Raw genomic sequence first — 19590 nt, forward strand, 5'->3', positions numbered from 1 at the left:
TAGAAGACAAAAGTCCTCTGCCCTCCTCATCTACTAAACACATGGCACAAATGTCACTGTTCTAGTGCTACTGAATTAGATTCTTCTCCTGTTCAAATCATTAGGAAATGTTTACTTAGTGCAGAAAGCAGGCAGAAGAGTTTATTCAATGACTAATATTCACATTCCCCAGGCTTTCTAGGGGTGAGCTTTGCTCAGGGAGTTAGATATTGGAAGGCTTTTTTTGGGTGGGCAGGAGACCAGCATGCTCCTGTTGTTGTTCCCTTACTTAGGCATGGAGATATCTAGAATAATAGGGTGTTTTGTCATTATTGTAACCTCATCCTATATATGACCTCATTTTTATTTTTTATAATCTCACAATGGTTGGGAGTGTTAGCACACCCACAATCAAGCTTTCGGGAGCTTCTCCTGGCCCTCAGCAGGGCAGGCTAAGCCCATGCTCCATGGTAGGCAGCTGGAACATGTGGTTAGCAAGGAGCAGGCTTTACCTTTAAAACCAAGAAGACTATGACTGGTAGAACAATGGAGTATAAGTAGTTTTCGGGTTCACTACTGGGACATCATGTTTTTCAAGTGACTAATGCAGGGCAGTAGAGGTGACAGCCAGGCACAAGAGGAATTCTGAAGAAGCAGGACTTCCTGAAAAGCTTGCTTGCTTGCTTGCTTTTTCTTTCTTCTTCTTTTTTTTTTTTTTGTGGAACCAGTGATTGAACTCAGGCCTTTGCACTTGCCGGGCAAGCGCTTAATCTGAGCCATCTCTCCAGCTTCAAAATGCTCTTTCTATGTTGCTTGCATCACACTTTCTCCTCTCATTTTCACAGGACCAAGAAGTCAGAAATGTATCTGTGCCCAGGACCCTGCACAAAGGGCAGTGTTTCAATTATACCGTGGAGCAAGTGTGCTAGAATCATGGGGACAGAGAACAAGTAAGGCTGCGGTGAAAAGGAAGCCCTTTTTTCTTCAGTTGACTTCACTTCTCTGGGTGGGCGGGGTCTTGTAAACTAGACTAACAAGTGACAGCTAACAAGAGAACAGCAAACGCGCCAGCGAGATAGCTCAGCCCACTAAGTGCCTGCTTTGGCACGCTCAGGAACCAGGGATTGATCTCCCGTTCTGCATGCTGCACTGGCTCTGCCCATGGGGTGCACTAGGCTGGTGACTCTGGGCTTGGTGGTGCACACATGTAATCCTAGCGCTGGGGAGGCTGAAAACAGGAAGATCATTATGAGTCCCAGATGCATAGTGAGACCCTGTACCAAATACATAAATGGAGGAAGAAACAAAGAAGAGGAAACATATTTATTAGCATGTGCACGAGAGACACACAGAAATAAGTAATGCCAAGGAGTGTTGCAAGTTGGGCTACAGAGCATTTTAACAAAAGAAAACACATTGGAGAATTAATGACACAAGAAAAGAACTTTGTGTTTCTATGGTGATAAATTGTGGGAGAGCAAATATATGGGAAAGCTAATTGTAGATAAAGGCCATTGTTTGTTTTTTGATTTGTTTTTTAGCGATTGTAATTCAGTTTCCACTGATATTTAAGTCAAGCTGGAGTCTGGTGAATACATCTGTACTTTTCAAAAGGTAGGAAATCATTACAAAATTATCTCCTATATTTAAGGAGGGGGAGGGGAACAAAAGAAGGGTAGGTGAAGGAGATGAGGTGAAAATTGTGGGAGGAAGGTGAGAGAGAGAGAGAGAGAGAGAGAGAGAGAGAGAGAGAGAGAGCGCTTTTATTAGTTCTCTTTTCCTCAGTTATTTTCAACTCACAATAATCCAGTGCCAATGTAGCAAAACAGATTATGGGACCTTCACTTGGTACAACCTGCTCCCACCGGCTTAACCAGGGAGTTGTCCCGCACTGGCACTGGGATCTGACATCTTCTGGACAGAGATGGAGCCCCTAGCAGGCCTCTGACATCCACAAAACAACTCTGCCTTCATTCTTCTATTTAATGGGAATGCCATCAGAGGACATCAACAATATCAGCAAACCTCAATTTTATATCAAGAACAAATTATTGTAGTACTTAGTGACCTTGGAATTTAGTCATCAATACTAAAGTTGTTTGTCCTCTGCCTGAAGTCACTGTCTCCCTGTCATCAGCTCACTCCTGTAGATCATGCAAAACTGATTAATTTCAGTTTGCATAATAGACCTACTATTGTGGTAAGTATTACTTTGCCATATGTGAGTCATAACAAGGACTAATGGCAATTAATCCAGCAAACATTATTTACTGGAATGTAGGTATATTTCAAAACAGGCAGCTATAGCATAATCTGGACAAGGCCAACTTCTTTTTTCTTCCAGAATTAAGTCCCCTATGAAAATTTATTATTTAGTCCCCTTCTACTTTCCATTAAAGCATCTCTCAGGAAACAGTTTTTCTCTTCTCTTACAATTCCATGGTGATTTCCCAGGGAAGCTCACTACATCTTGTTGAATTGTAGGTCAGGCCTGGATTGAAGTGGAGATTATTGATCAACATGTCAGTGCTAGGGAACTATTGTTAGTTTGATTTTCCTACTCGTTCCTGGAGTTGTTTTCTTCTATTCAAATACACTAGTCCAAGTCGCTCAATAAAAGTTAAATGACTACAGACCTTTTTACCTCAAACTGAACCAAACTGAACCAAAACATCAACCAACGATGACCAGAAATCAGAGAACTGAACCCCGTGGAGAGAGATGCGGAGGACGTCACGCCTTTAAATTATCTTGCTCTCCCCTCAATCAGGCTGCCAATGTATGGAGTTCTCCTAGTCTTTATAGCCATGAATTCAATACAGATCTCTTAAATATCTTCTAAAAATCTAGCCTGTTGTAGGTGTTGAAGAAATACTAGTGAACACAACTGACCACATGTGTGCCTTTATGAGCTCTATACTTTTTCTATCAGTGTAAATAAGGAAGTTTTATTTCTTTGCTTACTCAGTGCAGGAAGGCAGGAATAAAGGTGAGTATGGATAAACCCGGAAAAAGGGCCACAGGGTACCAGAGAAGGAAGCCTTGGGGAAGGTGAAGATGTGGGAGCCAGAGGTCATGTTGTAAAAGGACACAGCTCCAGCCTCACAGTCCAGAACAACCCCCACTACCAGGGGTCGCTCAGGTAGCTTAAGGACAGTGTGGGGCAAGGTCAGTGCTACATAGCTATCCTCTGTGCACAGCCTAATGGCCCAGAACCCACTATCGGGATCCTGTATCATGCCAAAACCTCTCTGCACATTCTCCATACAGACTCCCACATCCCAAGCTGTTCCTTCTCCAACATCCACTTCAAAGTAGTGTCTTCCTGAGCTGAAGCCCTCACAGCCCAGGACACAGGGGAGCATGGTAAATCTCCTGGAAGAAGCTTTGAGATTCTGCTGGATGCATCCATAGGACACCTGTCTCCAGTCCTTAGACACAGTTAGGGCAGGATGAGCTGTATCTGGATCCAGAGTCACACTGGCTGTAATATAAAGAAAAACACATACTTTGCATGATGGTAATACACAATGAATTTGAATAAAACTAATCTGTGTTGAACCTAATTCTTGTCCCTAAGTAGCTATGTAAGCCTACAATATGAATCAGCACATCTGGTGCAGTGATTCATGCGGAGAACCTAGAGAGCTGAGGTTTGCCTGTCACTTAGTCAAATTCCCAGGATTTCCTTGGAGGCCAATAGGGGTTAATAACACTGTCCAACAATCTTCACTTTGGAGAGTTATCAAGGACTAGAAGTGTCCAGATGGTTGCTTTTTGTCCAAAATCCTAGTTCTTTCTTGTAGGTCCCCAGAGATTAGAAAGCAGTGGAGTGAAATTTGGCTTTTCCCATTTTCCATTTCATAACTACCAATGCATGCAAGAAGAAATCCGCAGAAGGATGGGATAACAATCATCATTACAGATACACTGGACACTTGTGCACCTAACTTCATTAAACCAAAACAACTAAACATAAAAAGATCAGATAAGCATCAACACTGCTATGGTGAGGGATTTTGCAGTGCCACTGTCACAGACAGAAAGATCAAGTGGGCCAAAAGAACAGTGCAAAGAAATATCAGAATTGCATCACACCTTTGAACGACTGGTTTTAATGGCTAGCTACAGTTTCACTTGGATTCAGCAGCAGAATGCAGTCTTACCTGTAGCACATGGAACTTTCTGAAGCTTAGAGCAAATGTGAGCCCATGAATCAGGCTTCAGTACATCCAATGATCCCAACCTATACTAGCAGATTAGAGGGCAATGCAACTAGACATCAATGGCAAAAGAAACCTCTGCCATTCTGCAAGAGTGTAAACAATACATCTGAATAATCCATGCTCACAGAACAAATCAGTGAAGAATTTAGACAGTCTCCACAATCTAACTATATGTCACTATAACATACCATAACCTATTGGACACAATGAAAGTGATCATAAGAGAGAAGTTTATAGCTCTGAATAACCACATCAGAAAAACATAATGAATCCAAAGAAATGACCTAATGATGCATCTCAATGTTTCAAAACTATGACTGCTTTGTACATTAGTCTCAGTTTTATGTCTGCTCTGATTTTATACTCTCGTTCTTTAACTTTGGTTTTGGATTTCTTTTCCTTTTTTTCCAGTGTAAAAGTAAATTCTCAGTGATGACTTCAGTCTTAGAAAATAAAAGTCATAACCTTCAAAGAAAATATGTCTAACCTTGATTTGAACGTGCTCAATAAAAAAAAAAGAAAGAAAAGAAAAATGGCACTCACATACCAGGAGAAGATACTGACTACAGTAGCCTCCCAGAAGTCAGTAAAGAAAGAAGCAATCAAATGAGTAAACTACCATAATCAGAGTTAAATAACAGAAAGGTGAAGAGGTAATAGACATAACAAGTATGACGAGAACACAATATAAGAAATGAAACAAAGAATCATCATGCTCAGTAATAAAACTGGAAAAACTGAAAGTAAGTACACAATTAGGGACCACTTCAAATCCAATATATAGGAAAACATTATATAATTTAGACATGGAAAGAGGACCTAGAGGCAGAAGGTTGCATTTCCCAGGGCCTAGGCACATTGTAACATGTGCTAAGTGCTATTCTGTAACTCCCACGGTGTCCCTGAAAAGACGAGGGGACAATCCTGTCATCAAGAGCATCCATGTTTCTGTAGCAAAATATATATTTAAAGTACATAGCATTGCTGGACATGTAAGAGCATCCCTGTAATACCAGCATCCTCTTGGAGGATGAAGAAGATGGATTTCTGGAAGTGAAAAAACCAACCTGGGATACACAGTGAGACCAAGGGCAGCCTCAACTGTAGAGTAAGGCCCTGTCTGAAAAAGGTGAAAAAAGAAAACAAGTCCCACATTTTAGCGCAGCTCAGATGAGTACCCTACGTGAGAGACTCAAGGGGCCAATCCTTGGACACTGTCCATCAGTCTTCATATCCTTGTAAAATTCCTTCCCTTCCAGAGTGGGCAGGGCCAGGGCATTGATTCTGACTAGCAGAACAGGGCAAAGATGGTGGAATGAAACTCCTGTGATGTCAATTTGTCATCAATTCAAACACCAACTTGCCAGCATATTTGTTATGGAGACTCCTGAGCTCATGCAGAAGAGGTACTTGGTCATGTTCACACCCAAAGGAGTGACTGATGACCTTGTAGCCAGGCCAGGCTGGAGCCACAGCCAGCAGGAAGACAGGGCCCCACGTAGTGCAGTCCCAGGGGAATGAATGCTGCCAGCAAGTGAGAGAGTAAGGGAGGGCCCTTCTCTAGTGAGTGTCCAGGTGAGAACACAGCCTGGCCACACCTTAGAGCTCCCCCAGAGACCCTAAGCCAAACACCTCACTACAGCTCACAGAGCTGTGCTCAGATTGCTGACTCACAAGGCTGGGAGATAGCATACCTACGTCGCTTCAGATTTGTGAGGGGCAATATATAACTCATGCAGCCTTCAAATCATTTTGGATTGAGTTAAATTTTCCAGCCAAATTCAACATGGTAGCAGTTTCCATTATCAACATTTTTGAAATTTGGTATCTAAGTGTAAGAATAATTTTGAGATCTAGGGAGCAGTAGCTAACAGATAAAGAAATAGTAATTATGGGCTTTGAATCAAGAAATTCTAGTATCTCTTTCTTTTTTTTTCCTTGTTTCTTAAATACTTTTTAAGGAAGTGTCTACAGAGTGTTCAGGGTCTCACTACTAGATCAGACTCATAGTGATCTGCCTGTTTACAGTCTCCCAAGAGTTGGAATTATAGGCGTGCACCACCATGCAGTTTCAATTGCCATCTCAGTGTGCCCCAGGGGCAGGCCAGCATGGTAGGCCTGGGGATTGAACCCCTGGCCCCTGTGCCTGTTTGTAGGCACTTTAGTCCATGGAGTTATTGGGTCAGCCCTATCTGTCATGTTTTGAACATGTACCTTTGCTCTCAGAGTCAGGTCCCTAGTTTGTTTGTTTATTTATTTATTTATTTATTTATTTATTTATTTTAGGGGAACCAGGGATTAAACTCAGGTCTTTTCCCTTGCTAGGCAAGTGCTTATTCTACTGAACCATCTCCCCAGCTCACCCGGTGGTTTTTTTTTGTTTTTTTTTTTTTTTTTTTTTGGCCGAACAGGGGATTGAACTCAGGACCTTGTGCTTGCCATTCAAGCACTTATTCTACTGAGTTATCTCCCTGGGCCCCCTAGTTTTAAAAGTGGCCCATCATGCTCACCAACTATCTTGTACTTCTGTCAGAATGTGAAGTATTGACAAGAAGCCTCAGAGGCACATCTACCACCACATCTGGGGCTCTTCACGTGCCAGACAAGTGCTAGAAGCTCCCATGAGAGACTGCAATGCATTTGCAGCACAACTCCATGGAAGGGAAACTCTGAATAGACTCATTTCTCAGATATGGAATCTGAGTGTTGGGAGTGATCTCACACAACAGGGTCACCTGAGCAGACAGCAGGACCTGGAAGGTCCTACAGGAGAGCAGGATGCAGTGCACGTTCATCCTCTGAGCACACAGGACAGGAAGAGTGAGTCAGCTCTGCTACAAATATGCACAGGTCACGTGCTGCAGATGCCCAGGGTGGTGATGACTGTGCTGAGTGCCTATGGTCTTTGCTGTCACAGCACTGAGGGAACCCTGGGTCTTTCTCACCTTGATGGCGTCTTAACATCACCTTCACATCCAAGTAAAGCTCAGCAACATCACACACAGTCTGAACCTTCATGGAAAAGGCCTTGGGAGCTTCCAGCTTCACTGTACAAGCCCTGGAAGAAGCAGAGGTAGAGCCTCCCCAGTGCTCCTCTCCATTCAGCTCTGCCCACCAGGACCCTCCCTTCCCCTACCTATGCAGGACTCACCTGCTCAAGGTTTCTTCCACATCCTGTAAGGAACAAAAGAGGAATGTGTTAGTGTCGGGATTCCTCAGGCTGTGGCATGGAAGATGCTTCCATGTGAACACAGCTCCCCAAGAAGGAAAGGGGGGCCCAGGCTGAGACAGTGCTACAGAGTCAGGAGTAACAATTCCACCCAGACTCTGCTTACTGAGCACGGGGCTGAGATTGCACTTAGGAACCCTGTGAGGGAAGAAGATTTATTGAAGTGTCACTGGCATGTGGCTTCTGCACTCTGGCCTGACATTCGCTGAGCATCACTTTGGCAAGAGTGGATCTCTAGCACCTGATGTCTTGTAGATTGAGCCAGAGTTAGAGATGACCTATCACCAATTAATTAACAGTGATTAGACATGCATCTCAGAGACTGGGCCACCAAAGTGGTAGCCTCAGTTATCACAGGGTGGCGGAGAAGATGTGTCAACCTTCTGAACTGAGAGTGTGACTTCACTCCCAGTAGTAGAAGCCAGAATGAACAGCTGCTACATTCATCCTAATGAGATGCATCCTTCACGCAGCTGTAAGAAGCCTCAAGTCGCTGTAGGTGCAAGGGCTGCACCGGCAAATCAAGGAACATGTTGCTACTCCCTCTGACTTTCCTCGGTCACTGCCCAATCCCAGGATGAATATTTCACCCAGACTTACTCATCCAGAGATGGGCAGGAAGGATATGGGGAAAATAATGACTCTGTATTCACCGACCCAGCAAACTCATTTTTCTTTCATGGCTGTGTTAGCTTTTTTTTTTTTTTTTTTAATGAATTTAGAACAGGGCTTATAGGATGTACAGGGTCTCACTACATAGGTCAAACTTGTAGTGATCCTCATGTTTTCAGTCTCACAAGTGCTAGGATTATAGGCGTATGCCACCACGCCCAGTCTCAATGGTCATCTCAGCACACCCTGGGTTGGGCCGGCACAGCACGCTGAGGAATGAACCCTGGCCACTGCACTCTACCCAAAAAGGCAATTTAGTCTGCTGATCTATCTGGCTGGCCTTCTTTCATTGTTGTGGATTGAACTCCAGACTTTGCCCATAGTAGGAGAGTGCTGTGCTACTGACCAGCATCCTAGGAACATTTTTAAAAGTTAGTTTCAGATTCGCTAAGTCCCTGTCCTATATGTGGTGCTCTAGCGTGATCCTCCCTAATAACCGAGATTCCAGGACTGGAGTCCCATTCTGTGGAAAGTGTGATTTATAGTTCACATGAGGGAACCCATACACCAGTAGGGCCACCCTGATGGTGCTCAGGGATAGACTTGGGGAGATACTACTTAAATCCCAGCACAAGTGCCCACGTGGGAATGAAGCAGGCTGAGCCATTCTCCCGCTGCCTCCTCCCACACTCCTCAGAATCCTCCTGTCCTTCTCCAAGGCCACGGCCTCACCTGCAGCAGCTTCTGGGCTGAGCTCTGACACTTTGCCTCCAGCTCCTGGATGTGGTTCATGATTTCCTCGCTCTTCTGCTGCAGGTCGGCCTCATTTTCCCGCAGTGTCCTCAGCATCTGCTCTTCTTCATTCTCCAGTCTCCAGATCCACAACTTCTCCTCCTCATGGAGAAAAGTGTGAAGTTTCTCAAAGTCCACTTTCACTTTTTGTTTCTGAACCGCTATCTCCTTCTAGAATGAGGCAAGTAAGATCATAAGGGCAAACGAATGAGTCCATGATGACTGAATGGATGAACAAGACATGAGCTGTAGATAGGGTGGAGTCTATCCTGACCTTGAAAAGAATGGAAATCTTCCCCATCCTTCAGGGATAAACCCTGAGGACTTTCTGCTGAGGAAAAATGAGCCTAAAAGAAGAGCTCCAATGGTGAATATCTCACGTCTATGAAGCACCTAAATAGTTACATTCATAGAGACAGAAAAGAAAATAGTGCTTACCAGGATCTTACAAGGCAAGGAGAATGAGAGTTCAGGTTTAATGGGCACAGAATTACATTTTGTAAGAAGAAAGAACTTATGGAGATGAGTAGGGTGATGGTTCTGCAACAATGGGAAAGGAGCTTAGTCCCTGAACCACACAATTAAAATAGTAAAAGTGACAAAGATCCCAGAAGAGGCCAATGGCTCAGCAGCATGCAGACCTGGACAGCGAGCAAAAACATTCTAGAGGTGCTTCCACACAGCAATGTGTCTCCCATGCTGTGGAGTCCAGAAGACCTCAGCCCCTGGTGCTGGGGCGCACACTGTCCTAGCAGCTGTTGTGCTCCTGAGCTTCACAGTGGCTCCCTCATGGGCTGCCCTGGGAAAGCTGTTCATCAGTACTTTAAGGGGCAGTTTCTACACCTGTAGGACTGAAATCCAGAACTTGCCCTTGGTCAATGAAATAAGGGGATTAGTTCAAGGGCTGTGCACCAGAGCATACAGGTGACAGCCAAATCCAACAAAGGTGTTTTCAGGCAAATAGACACCACAATGCTTCTTCTCCTGGGTAAGTTATCAGAAATCCTTGTTAATATGAATTAGGAAGTTAAAAGTTTAATGGTGGAATCTCATGCATGTATAATAGTGCAAAATCAACTTTTCTGCTGGGGGTTTGTGCTTTACCCTAGTTATTCTGTGTGCCTACACACTAAAATAGAAAACAGTTTGGAATCAATGATGTCAGATTCTTACCTGCCACTTAGCTATCTGTGTTCTTATCAGTGTTTTCTGATTCATGCATTCTGTGTGCAGATCCCTCAACCTTGCCACAGCCTTCTGGAGCTTTTCCTGAGGGAAAAATTGGATAAAAAATGTCTACTGAAATTGATTTGTCATTAGAAACCTAAGAGAAAGCCCAGCACTCCAGGAAGTCTTAAAATGCAATGACTGGTCCCTTTCTTGAGTTGTTAAACTTTCTGAAGAACACTGGGCTCTGCGTAGGTGGTGACATGGATCTCCTCAGTACCTGTACTTGGGAGAGTTGGAGCATTTTTATCATGACTTGTGTGTTGTAGAGCCAGAATGTGTGAAGGGTTGTGTAGTTTGGTGAAGGATATATATATATATCCTGGAGCAGTGAGCCTGAGATGATCAGCACTAAAGCTGTGTGCAGCCGTGTCTGAGATGTCCACCAGCACAGGGTCACACTATGCTCTAGGATCTACACTCACAGCTGGCTCTCAGGTCTTGGGACTTGGCTCTTTGCTTCATGTCTACATGTCATGTCTCTGCAAGTGACACATGATCTGGTCAAAGAAAGGCAGAAGCCCCGCGGGTGTATCTTGGCATGTGTCAGTCCCTTCTACGTGGAAACAATGCACTGGTTATGTTTCTGTGTCCTTCAGGCATCACTGCTGGAATGTCCTACTCCCTTCCCTCCTGCCTCTGTCACCACCCAAGCCCAGGACTCCAAGCAGTAACCTTGCTGCTCTGTGTCTCTACCAGACACTATGATTCCCGCAGGTGATGTGTCCTCTTCCACTTCTTCCCAGATCCTCTGCAGAGCCTTGAACACTGTAATTTCTCTAATTATGTACAGTGGATAGGAGACAACACCTGTGTTTGCATGAAGATGACCCAGAGCAGGATAGAGTCCATGGTGACGCACTCAGGATGGGGATGGAATGGGCTCAATAGAACAGTTTAGAATGGATCCAACAAAGATCCCTCACAAGTCCATTTTCAGAAGAACACCATGCAATTAAACCTTGTTTCGTGGTCTTAATCTTAGTTTCAGAATCAAAACTCTCAGACCTTGGCAGTAGCACAGGACAGGTCCCTGCTGAGGGCTTGGCCACACACTCACCTTGTAGCCCTGGCACGCGTCCTCCACCGGCACTGTGGTGTGCCCTTGATGCTCTGGAGCCTGCTCACAGCGCTGGCAGATGAGCTGCTTGTCATCTTCACAGAAGAGCCGAAGTGGCTCCCCGTGTTCCTCACATTCTGACTCACTCTGTGTCTCTGCCATCTTCCTTAAGACCGTGATGATTCTTTCTAGATGCTTATTGTGCCTCCAGCTGTTTACATTATTTGGCAACAGACACTGAGGACACACGACCTTCTTCAGCAGTGCTTCCTTCCTACAGAAGGTCTGCAAACACAAGTTGCAGTAGCTGTGCCCACAGTCCAGGCTCACTGGGATGTCCAACAAGTTTGAGCACAGGAAGCAGGTGGCGATCTCCTGAATCTCCTTCAGGGAAGCTGCTGAGGCCATGGCTCTTCTTCAGAAGCTCCACAGAAGACCTAGAGGTGAAGATGAGCCAAGCAGAATTTCCACAGTGTTGGAAACACTGAGGCCCTGAGTCTGTGTGAAAGAAGCTGGAAGTCACTGCAATATATGATGCAGTTTTCACTCTATAAACAGAAATTCTTTTTAATTTAGAAAATGTATAAGTCACTAGCTGTGTGGTCAGTACAATAGAAACAGTCCTGTGCTGACATTTAAATTCAACTTAATATATTTTCAGTAAAACAGAAAATTTAACTTTTGAAAATCCAGTTGAAATATCGGTAGACACATTTCAGTTATGCAACAGCCCCCTGTGGCAGGTGTTGATAGGATGCCCTGAAAGAAAACATTCCATCTGTGTGTGACTTGCATGTTGCAGCAGGAGCCATAAATCTGTAAGGCAGCATCAAAATCTGTCCTAAAGAATAGGTACCACCAACATTATCTCTAATTATTTTGTGGCCTATTGGGGGGTCTGTGGAAGGATTCTGCTTAGGCAATCAAACTGAACTCCACCATAATCCCAAATCCCAATCCACTTATTATAGGAGATCAGCTTCAAAACGTACAATGGAGACCCAGCAAGGAAGGTGAGAGGAATATAACCAAGGCAATCAGAAGACTGAATTTCTTCTTCTGTGCCCCCTCTCAACTTAAAGAAAAAACTGAAAGGAGGCCTGCAAGGGTACAGAGGCCTGGTTATTCCTGGGGAGAAAGCACTGGGAAACCAGGAAGCTTTACTGTGACAGCTTTGAACTGGTCCTCTAGCATTTCCTGAGGAAGACACCAGGGCCCTGCTGCCAGTGAACACTCTCTACACTCCCACCAACTCCCACAGACACCAAGTCTTGCTCCCTGCTCTGCCCACAGGACTGAAACCTGCAGCTCTCAGGAATACACTCACCTAGCTGAGGCTAGTTCCTTCCAAGGCTGCCACTTCTGGGAACTGGGTAGGTCAGTTACCTCAGAGGGAGAAAAAGAAATCACTCAGTGAGGTGGGGCTGCATATTCCTGGCCAATGAGGAGAGGAGGCTGTGAGCTGTGCCTATCCTGGAAGAGGAAGGACAAGGGGCAAACAGTCCCTTAAAGGAGCACATTTTAGGAGTGAGCTAGCCTGTAGTGAATTTGAGCACTAGGTTGTGCTGAATGCCTGGTGCCTCCTTAGATGCCTGTCCCCCCACCCCTATGTGGCTCCTGCACTCTGTTCTCTCAGTCTCCCACTGAATGTTTTCGGCTCTGAGAAGTTTGCAAAGCTAACACACCACATGAAAATAAAAATGGAAACCTTTGACCCTGAGCAGACTGTGTATTGCAGAGGCCTGTCCTGATGGCTCTTCATGCCAAATGAGGCTCTCTGAAACCTCATCCTTCTGTTGAGGGTTTTTTTTTTGTTGTTGTTGTTGAAGCCTAATTGTGTTTGTTTTGTTTTGTTTTGTTTTAAGACAAATTGGGGGCACTGGGGAGATGGCTCAGTGGAATAAGCGCTTCCCTGGCAAGCACAAGGGCCTGAGTTCAATCCCCAGTTCCACAAAAAAAAAAGACAAATTGGGGTGAGAAGAGAGTGAGAACTGTGGGAACTCTGCTAGTATAAGGCTCAATGATTTTTTTTTACATCTATCAATCAGAGTGCAGATGCATATAGCCTACATGATTCTGTAGAAAATCAGTTCAAGGTGTCCACCTGGAGAAAACCAAGTGTCTGTCCTGCTTCCTGGTGAGATGTATTTCAAGTGGCAACTGGCAGAAAGCCTGTCACCTTTGCCCTCATGCTTCAGGATAAGCAGTTCCTTTCCAGGATCACAGCTTTCCACAAGAACCCTCCGAGGCACAGTGGCCGACGCAAAGGCTAGACCCTTCCAGACTGCTCTTTTCTTCCCTACTCATCCTAATGGCAGGGACAAGTCATGGAACATGTTCCAGGGAGTTTTCAAGACAATGGTCTTATACTGCAGTACATTATGGACACCAGTGGTAAGTGACACCCTGAGTTCTTCCAGGATAAAAGTGAGGAAGCTTCACTTGAGCTCTTGTTTGAGCCGACGAATCAGCCACAGTAACACTTTCAGCAAGACAGTGACATTGAAGTGTGTCTTCACTTTCTCTGAGGTACTGAGGCACTAGGGTCTGTGGCAGGGACTGTTTAAAGTAATCACAAGGTCTTACCACACGACTGGCAAAGCAAGAAAACAAATATTCCAAGGTGGCAGAGTGGATCCAGTGGTGCTCTCTCTCCATCCTGTACATGGAGGATTTTATTGTAATTCAGAAAAGGACAGGAGAAGAATGAAGTATGGAGGACAAGAATTTGGGGCAGATTTGAATGCCATGAATATGCATAAAGCAGTCAAATGGGGTCCACTGGGAAGTCTCATCCACACCATGTTCCAGCAATGTCAGCTCTGCGTACCATAGCGTTCAGGCATCCTCTTGTGGAGAACACACTGGATGGAGCAGGCCTGAGCCTGTCCCTTGACTGACTGAGCAAGGCAGCTCTTGGGGTCTGAAAGAGCTCCACTTCAGGGTGTGGAACGAGTGCTGCATCATTCACAAGTCATTCTTAAGGAGAGAAATAAAAAATTGACTTCTCTTCCTCTGTTTTTTGTTGCTTCCATATTTATGCATCCCAGGTAGGGTCCCTATTCAAGGTTCTCCACCTCTATAAGCCACTGTAGCATCACACATGACCTGCCTGGATGGTGTTCCCTCAGCCAAGCTTTATGCTGAATCTGGCTTTGTAGGTATGCATCCTGTATGTATTCAAGTGCCTTTTTCCCAGAGGATAAAATTTACCCTATCCTTTTCAGGTTTTTTTCCATAATCTGTGCCTTAGCTTAAATACAGAATTTTACTGATATTGTGAGTCCATTATCATACTCTTTCAAAGAAATGCAATGGAAGAAAAGAATATATGAACAGGAAAATGTTCTGTTACTGTATAATAAACAAGACCCATTTATTTCATGGAACAACCCAGAATGTGGTAGATGCAGCCAGCCATACAGCTTTGATCCCTCTAGCCTGGGAGCAGCTTGCTGCATGTTGGCACAAACAGGTATTTTGCAAATGGATAAAACTGCTCTCCTAAGTCTAAGAAGTCCTCCAAAGCCATCTCATTTGATATTTTGTCTTAAAGGCTGACTAGCCCATGCTTGTCTTGGGAAGGACCCTCCACGCCATCTTGGTGGCATCATCAGTGACTCTTGATACCTTCTTTGGCCCTTTGTGTTTGGTTTTTTTGTTGGTTTGTTTTTTGCTTTACTTTAAGGATGATCAGATCTACCCTTATTTTGACATCCAATATGAAGTTGTCAATAACACTTTCCATCTGAAAAATCGTGGTACTGCTATTTTTAGAGTAGAAACCAAGCCAGGATGTATAGAAAGTTTTGAACGGGGGAAGGGATTGATTGGCAGTCAGTATTGGGCAGTGCTAGGCCACCTTTCAGACTCATTTTTTTAAATCACAGACAGCATATCTTTTAAAGGAAATCAACACTTAAAAGACCACTGATTCTTTAATTAAAAGTGTCGTTAGTTTACTTATATTGGCAAAGACTAAAGTTCGCGTCTCACTATATATCTTCTCAAAATTACTTGCTGGATTGAAATTATCGTTACACTTGCAAACCCCACCACTACGGCTGCCTTTCTAGATGCAGCCGGCTCCCTGCCTCCTGCTCTTCCTTATTCTACTCAGCGGGTAGAAGCGCACACCTGGAAACTGCGCCCCCTACAGCACTGCTGCAGGAGTGCTTATTGCTTCAGTCCAGCGAGCTAGCTGCTGGATCTAGCTCACTTAAACGAAGAAAATTGTGGGTTCACTGAAGCAGGGGTGATTGTGCTCAAAATACCTTACGAAGCACTGTTAAGATCCCAAATCTTAGTCTGCCTGTGGCAGTTCCGTTTACCCCACTCTTCATGATCTTTTGTGTTGGCCAAAGCAAGATCGCGGAGTACTTGTGCCTTCGTTGATGCCGCTTGTTAAGCACCTACCAGGGCTTCCAGGCAAGTATTTATTTTTTAATCACAGTTGATTGATTTGTTTACTTCCATTGGCAAGACGTAGGCAACTGTGGGAGTTTTTCTTTCATTATGTTATAACTTTACCTCACTCTTTTTAAAACTCTTTACCACAGATTACTTGACTTTTGCGTTTCTTGTTCCATTTTTCTCCATAATGGAAATGAGAGCATCATACCTACTTATTTTAACTAAAAATAAGCAAAAGTGAAATATATGGTAGTTCTTTATAAAAGCAGCACACATGAATACATATACCAACTCCCTACTAGGAAGTTTATCATTATGTATGTGAATATTTTTTAATAAAAATTTTAACAAATAGGAAATAAACAGCAAACACAATGAACACAATAACAACCTAGGAAGCAACAGTAACTGAGCAGAGGCTGCGGAGGAGCAAGAGATCTGGGAAAGCCAGCTCACAACTGTCATGTGACATCTTTCTCTTCTGTCCTCAACCCTCATGGAGTTACAAGCCTCCTGACCTCTTAGATCATTCTATCTGACTTGTGGTTTCCTCACTGCTCTGATGGGGTGAAAAGGGGAAGCAGCACTAGGGCTCCTGGGCACCACACCTCCTCCGGGGCCAGCCTCCTGGCCACAGTGTCCTCTTCTGGGTCTACTCTGCCTCCTCCATTCCCTTCTACAGTACTAAGTAATTTTCAATATCAGGTCTGTCTCTCCCAAGACAAGAATCGAGAGTCCCTAGTGGCCCGCTCTAGTTCTAGGACCCTGTGGTCCTGGGCCCATGGCTCACCCTTCCCAATGTGGAGAAGAGCATCGGGTTTGGGAGTAAAGTTCTGAGAACTTCAGTTCCAGCTTCCACACTACAAATTAAAAGACAATTACCATCAAGATTGAATTATTTGTGAAGGGAGACCAGCACATCATCAGCTTAAAATAGCGTTTTGAGATTTCTACAGTCTTGGGTACAACAGGCATTTCTTGTAAATGCACAGGAAATGCTAGGTTGAGAAATAAAGCTGTAGAGGGTACCAGACACCTGAGAGGAAGAGGACAAAACTGGACTCCAGGAGCTCTCTAGCGCCCTCTCTGAGTCCCTACCCTGGCTGAGCAGCTGCTGACCTGAGAATTGACCATGGTCAGTGATGGGGCAATAGACTGCAGAGGGACTTGGAGTTCAGGGGCCACAGGCCTTCCTGCCAAACACCTCAGGATAGAGACAAGAGTGTTCAACAAGTCCCCTCCCCCACTTCACACAAGAGACTCTTCTCAGCCCTCTGCCTTCCTGGGAGTCACAGAGCCTTCTGTCATGTTGCCACAACTAATTCACTGTGCCCTGACTGGTCATGTGGGTGCAGAGTTTACCCAGATGATCGACTCCGGAGGAAACCAGCATATAGATATCTGCTCAGGAAGGAACCATCAGTTTCTACAACATGACCTCTCCTCAGACTTCACTTTCATGTTTGTTCATGGAACTGAAATTCAGATGCAGTTCCCCCACATTTGTCCTATCACAACATTAAGAAAAGGAAACATGCAAGTTCATAACAAAGACCAAAATTCCAGTTTCAAAAAACAATACCAGTTGAAGGAAACAAGATAGATCCTGTACTGTAAAATCCTGTCCTGCCTCATCCCTGCTTCCTGTTGTGTGAAGGGCAAGTTTGTTCAGTCAACAGAGAGAAAGGGGCTCAGAGAGAGAAAGTGGCCAGAGGAGCCTCAGCCCTGCATTCCTAAAGGACACGTATGGTGGCAGCAGCAGTCTTCTCTTGTAGAGCAAGGCATCAGTGTCTTCCTGTCAGAGTCTGGGTGCAGTGAACAGAGACCCTGAGTGTGACCCGGTCATTAGAGTCTCCTAGAAATGTCCACACCTGAGTTCTCTCTTTGGGATGACTCAGTGCCACCTCACCCTTCCCCATCTTCCCTGGACTTCAAGTTTTCTTCTCGGCCAACCTCCCTGGTCCTCTGCTCTCACCTGTGCCTGGCTCATGCCAACTCCTCCAAATGCCAGTACTTTCTTGCAGAGTAGTCTTCACTAAATATTTTACTTATTTATGTGGTATATTCTCAGCTTTCTCTATTAGAATTCTAGCTCCATAAATACAGAGATTCTCATTAATATTATTCTCTGACAATTCCAGTGCTATGCTCTGTTTCAGGCTTAGTGATTTGTGTTAAATTGAAAAATATCTGATTGAAACTAAAATCATATTTTAGGAAGGACATTCACACCTGTGTCTAATGTGTGTGGAATGGTGTGAGAGGTGTGTGGCTGTGCACTGCTGTGTTCCAGAGGTGTACATACCTCTATTGTATGTACACATGTGCTAAGGTAGAAGGCACATGACCTTGGCCAGTGCTATCAGTAAATATAGGCATGGTGCTCATCAGTTTTCCGGAGAGCTGCTTCCCACTGTCACATGGGAGAAAGTCAAGGACTGCACTGGGCAAGGCTGAAACTGAAAGCAAGAGAAGACTTTGACCTCTGAGAAAGAAAGCCAAGAGATTTGATAACATCAGAGTCTATTGTGAGGACAAACTTTCCAGGTGATCATAGGTAAGATAGTGAGCTACATTCAGAGACATCGGAAGGCCATAAAGATACAGGAGGGAGATTCTCTTAAGACACTGACTTAATTATTGAAAATATTGACCATGGCAAATCATACCTTTCCAGGAAGTTTTAACATTATTTTCTTTCTTTCTTTCTTTCTTTCTTTCTTTCTTTCTTTCTTTCTTTCTTTCTTTCTTCCTTCCTTCCTTCCTTCCTTCCTTCCTTCCTTTCTTCCTTTTATTTGTTTTTTTTTCAGTACCAGGGATTGAACTCAGGACCTTGCACTTGTGAGGCAAGCACTTATTCTACTGAGCTATCTCCCTGGCCCTTTAACATTATTTTCAAATCATTTGTTCATGCTTGTTACACAAGAGTGAAACATCACTTTTCAAAGTCCCATTATATGAGCAAGGGCTTTACTGAGCTCTGCTCTGAATGTGAGCTGAAGTTTACAGTAGATAATTTTCTCTGGGGAAACACTCAAGTAGGTAGCAATAATGCATCTGAAGACATTTAACAGTCATTGCACAATAACTTTCTGTCATACCTGCCCCACCATTCTTTTTTTCGTGTGTGTGCCAACATTCTTAATGGTTCAAACTCTGCTCTCACATAAACACTGGCAATGAAGTTTAAGGGGTGGGAGGAAAGTGAACCACAAGCTTCAACTACCATTTGAACTGAAAACAGAAAGCTCCGTACAATGGAAAATAGATCATGAGAGATTCTCCAATGGGAGGAGCAGGAAATAGAATGAAGAAAGACAGAGAGAGGCTCTGGGATCTGTGGAATCTGATCAGCGTACATAACCATATGCACACTGGGACTCCCAGATTAAAAGGAAGCAGAAGAGAGGAATATTGGAAGAAAAAGAGGCTGAAAGCTACCAAGTCTGATGAACAACACTGATCTACACCTCAAAAGAACTGAGTGAATTCAGGTAGGATAAATTCATAAACTCACAATAATTGGATAACCAAAAGAGAGAGGCAAAGGATGTTAAAGACAGAAAGATCCAAATCTTTGATAACATGAGTAGATGTCTTCTTCTCAGAAACCATGGATGTCAGGAAAACATTAGGGACAAGTTGAAATGGTCAAAAGAAAAAGTCGTTTTATCAATAATTTTGCATCCAGATGAACTCTTTCAAAAATAAAGGAGAAATAAGATATTCCCAGATAACAATTAGTCCAGCACTACACCTGTTGCTTCCTAAAAAATATTATAAAACATATACTCCAGCTGACATTTTAGGACACTAGTCAGAAACCTAAATCTACATGTAGATTCTTTCTTTTTGCTTGTTTAATACTTAAACCTAGTTCTACATGTACCAGGAAAGAGTGCAGCTCAGGTAAGTCTCAATGAGAACACAAACACATTTTTGAAAATTATTTTTCCAGCTATCCGCATTTTGCAGCCAAGGAAGTGAAGTAGGTTGGGTTGACAGACATGAGGGTATAAAGATTATTTGCATAACCAAAACTATACAGAAAA

The 19590-nt window shown here is 43.9% G+C and overlaps 1 protein-coding gene across 2 annotated transcripts in view; it reads right to left on the reverse strand.

The window, feature by feature from the left end:
• LOC101571662 (E3 ubiquitin-protein ligase TRIM38-like) overlaps positions 1-12514 on the reverse strand; it is a 32219-nt gene extending 19705 nt beyond the window's left edge. Inside the window, exons 1-7 of one of the 2 annotated variants that reach the window (XR_002817827.1) lie at positions 12453-12514; positions 11126-11562; positions 10012-10107; positions 8779-9009; positions 7357-7379; positions 7151-7263; positions 2688-3463 (exon numbers count right to left, since the gene is read on the reverse strand). Coding sequence is in view for 1 of the 2 variants with exons in the window: in XM_004640164.2 (XP_004640221.1) it covers positions 2940-3463; positions 7151-7263; positions 7357-7379; positions 8779-9009; positions 10012-10107; positions 11126-11533 (1395 nt within the window). In the remaining variant the exon portion in view is untranslated. Of the gene's footprint in view, positions 1-1286; positions 3464-7150; positions 7264-7356; positions 7380-8778; positions 9010-10011; positions 10108-11125; positions 11563-12452 lie in introns of those variants that run through there. The other variant, XM_004640164.2, reaches the window with a different exon arrangement.
• Positions 12515-19590: the final 7076 nt, after the last annotated feature.

Source organism: Octodon degus, unplaced genomic scaffold (genome assembly GCF_000260255.1).
Source record: "Octodon degus isolate 3935 unplaced genomic scaffold, OctDeg1.0 scaffold00119, whole genome shotgun sequence".
NCBI lineage: Eukaryota > Metazoa > Chordata > Mammalia > Rodentia > Octodontidae > Octodon > Octodon degus.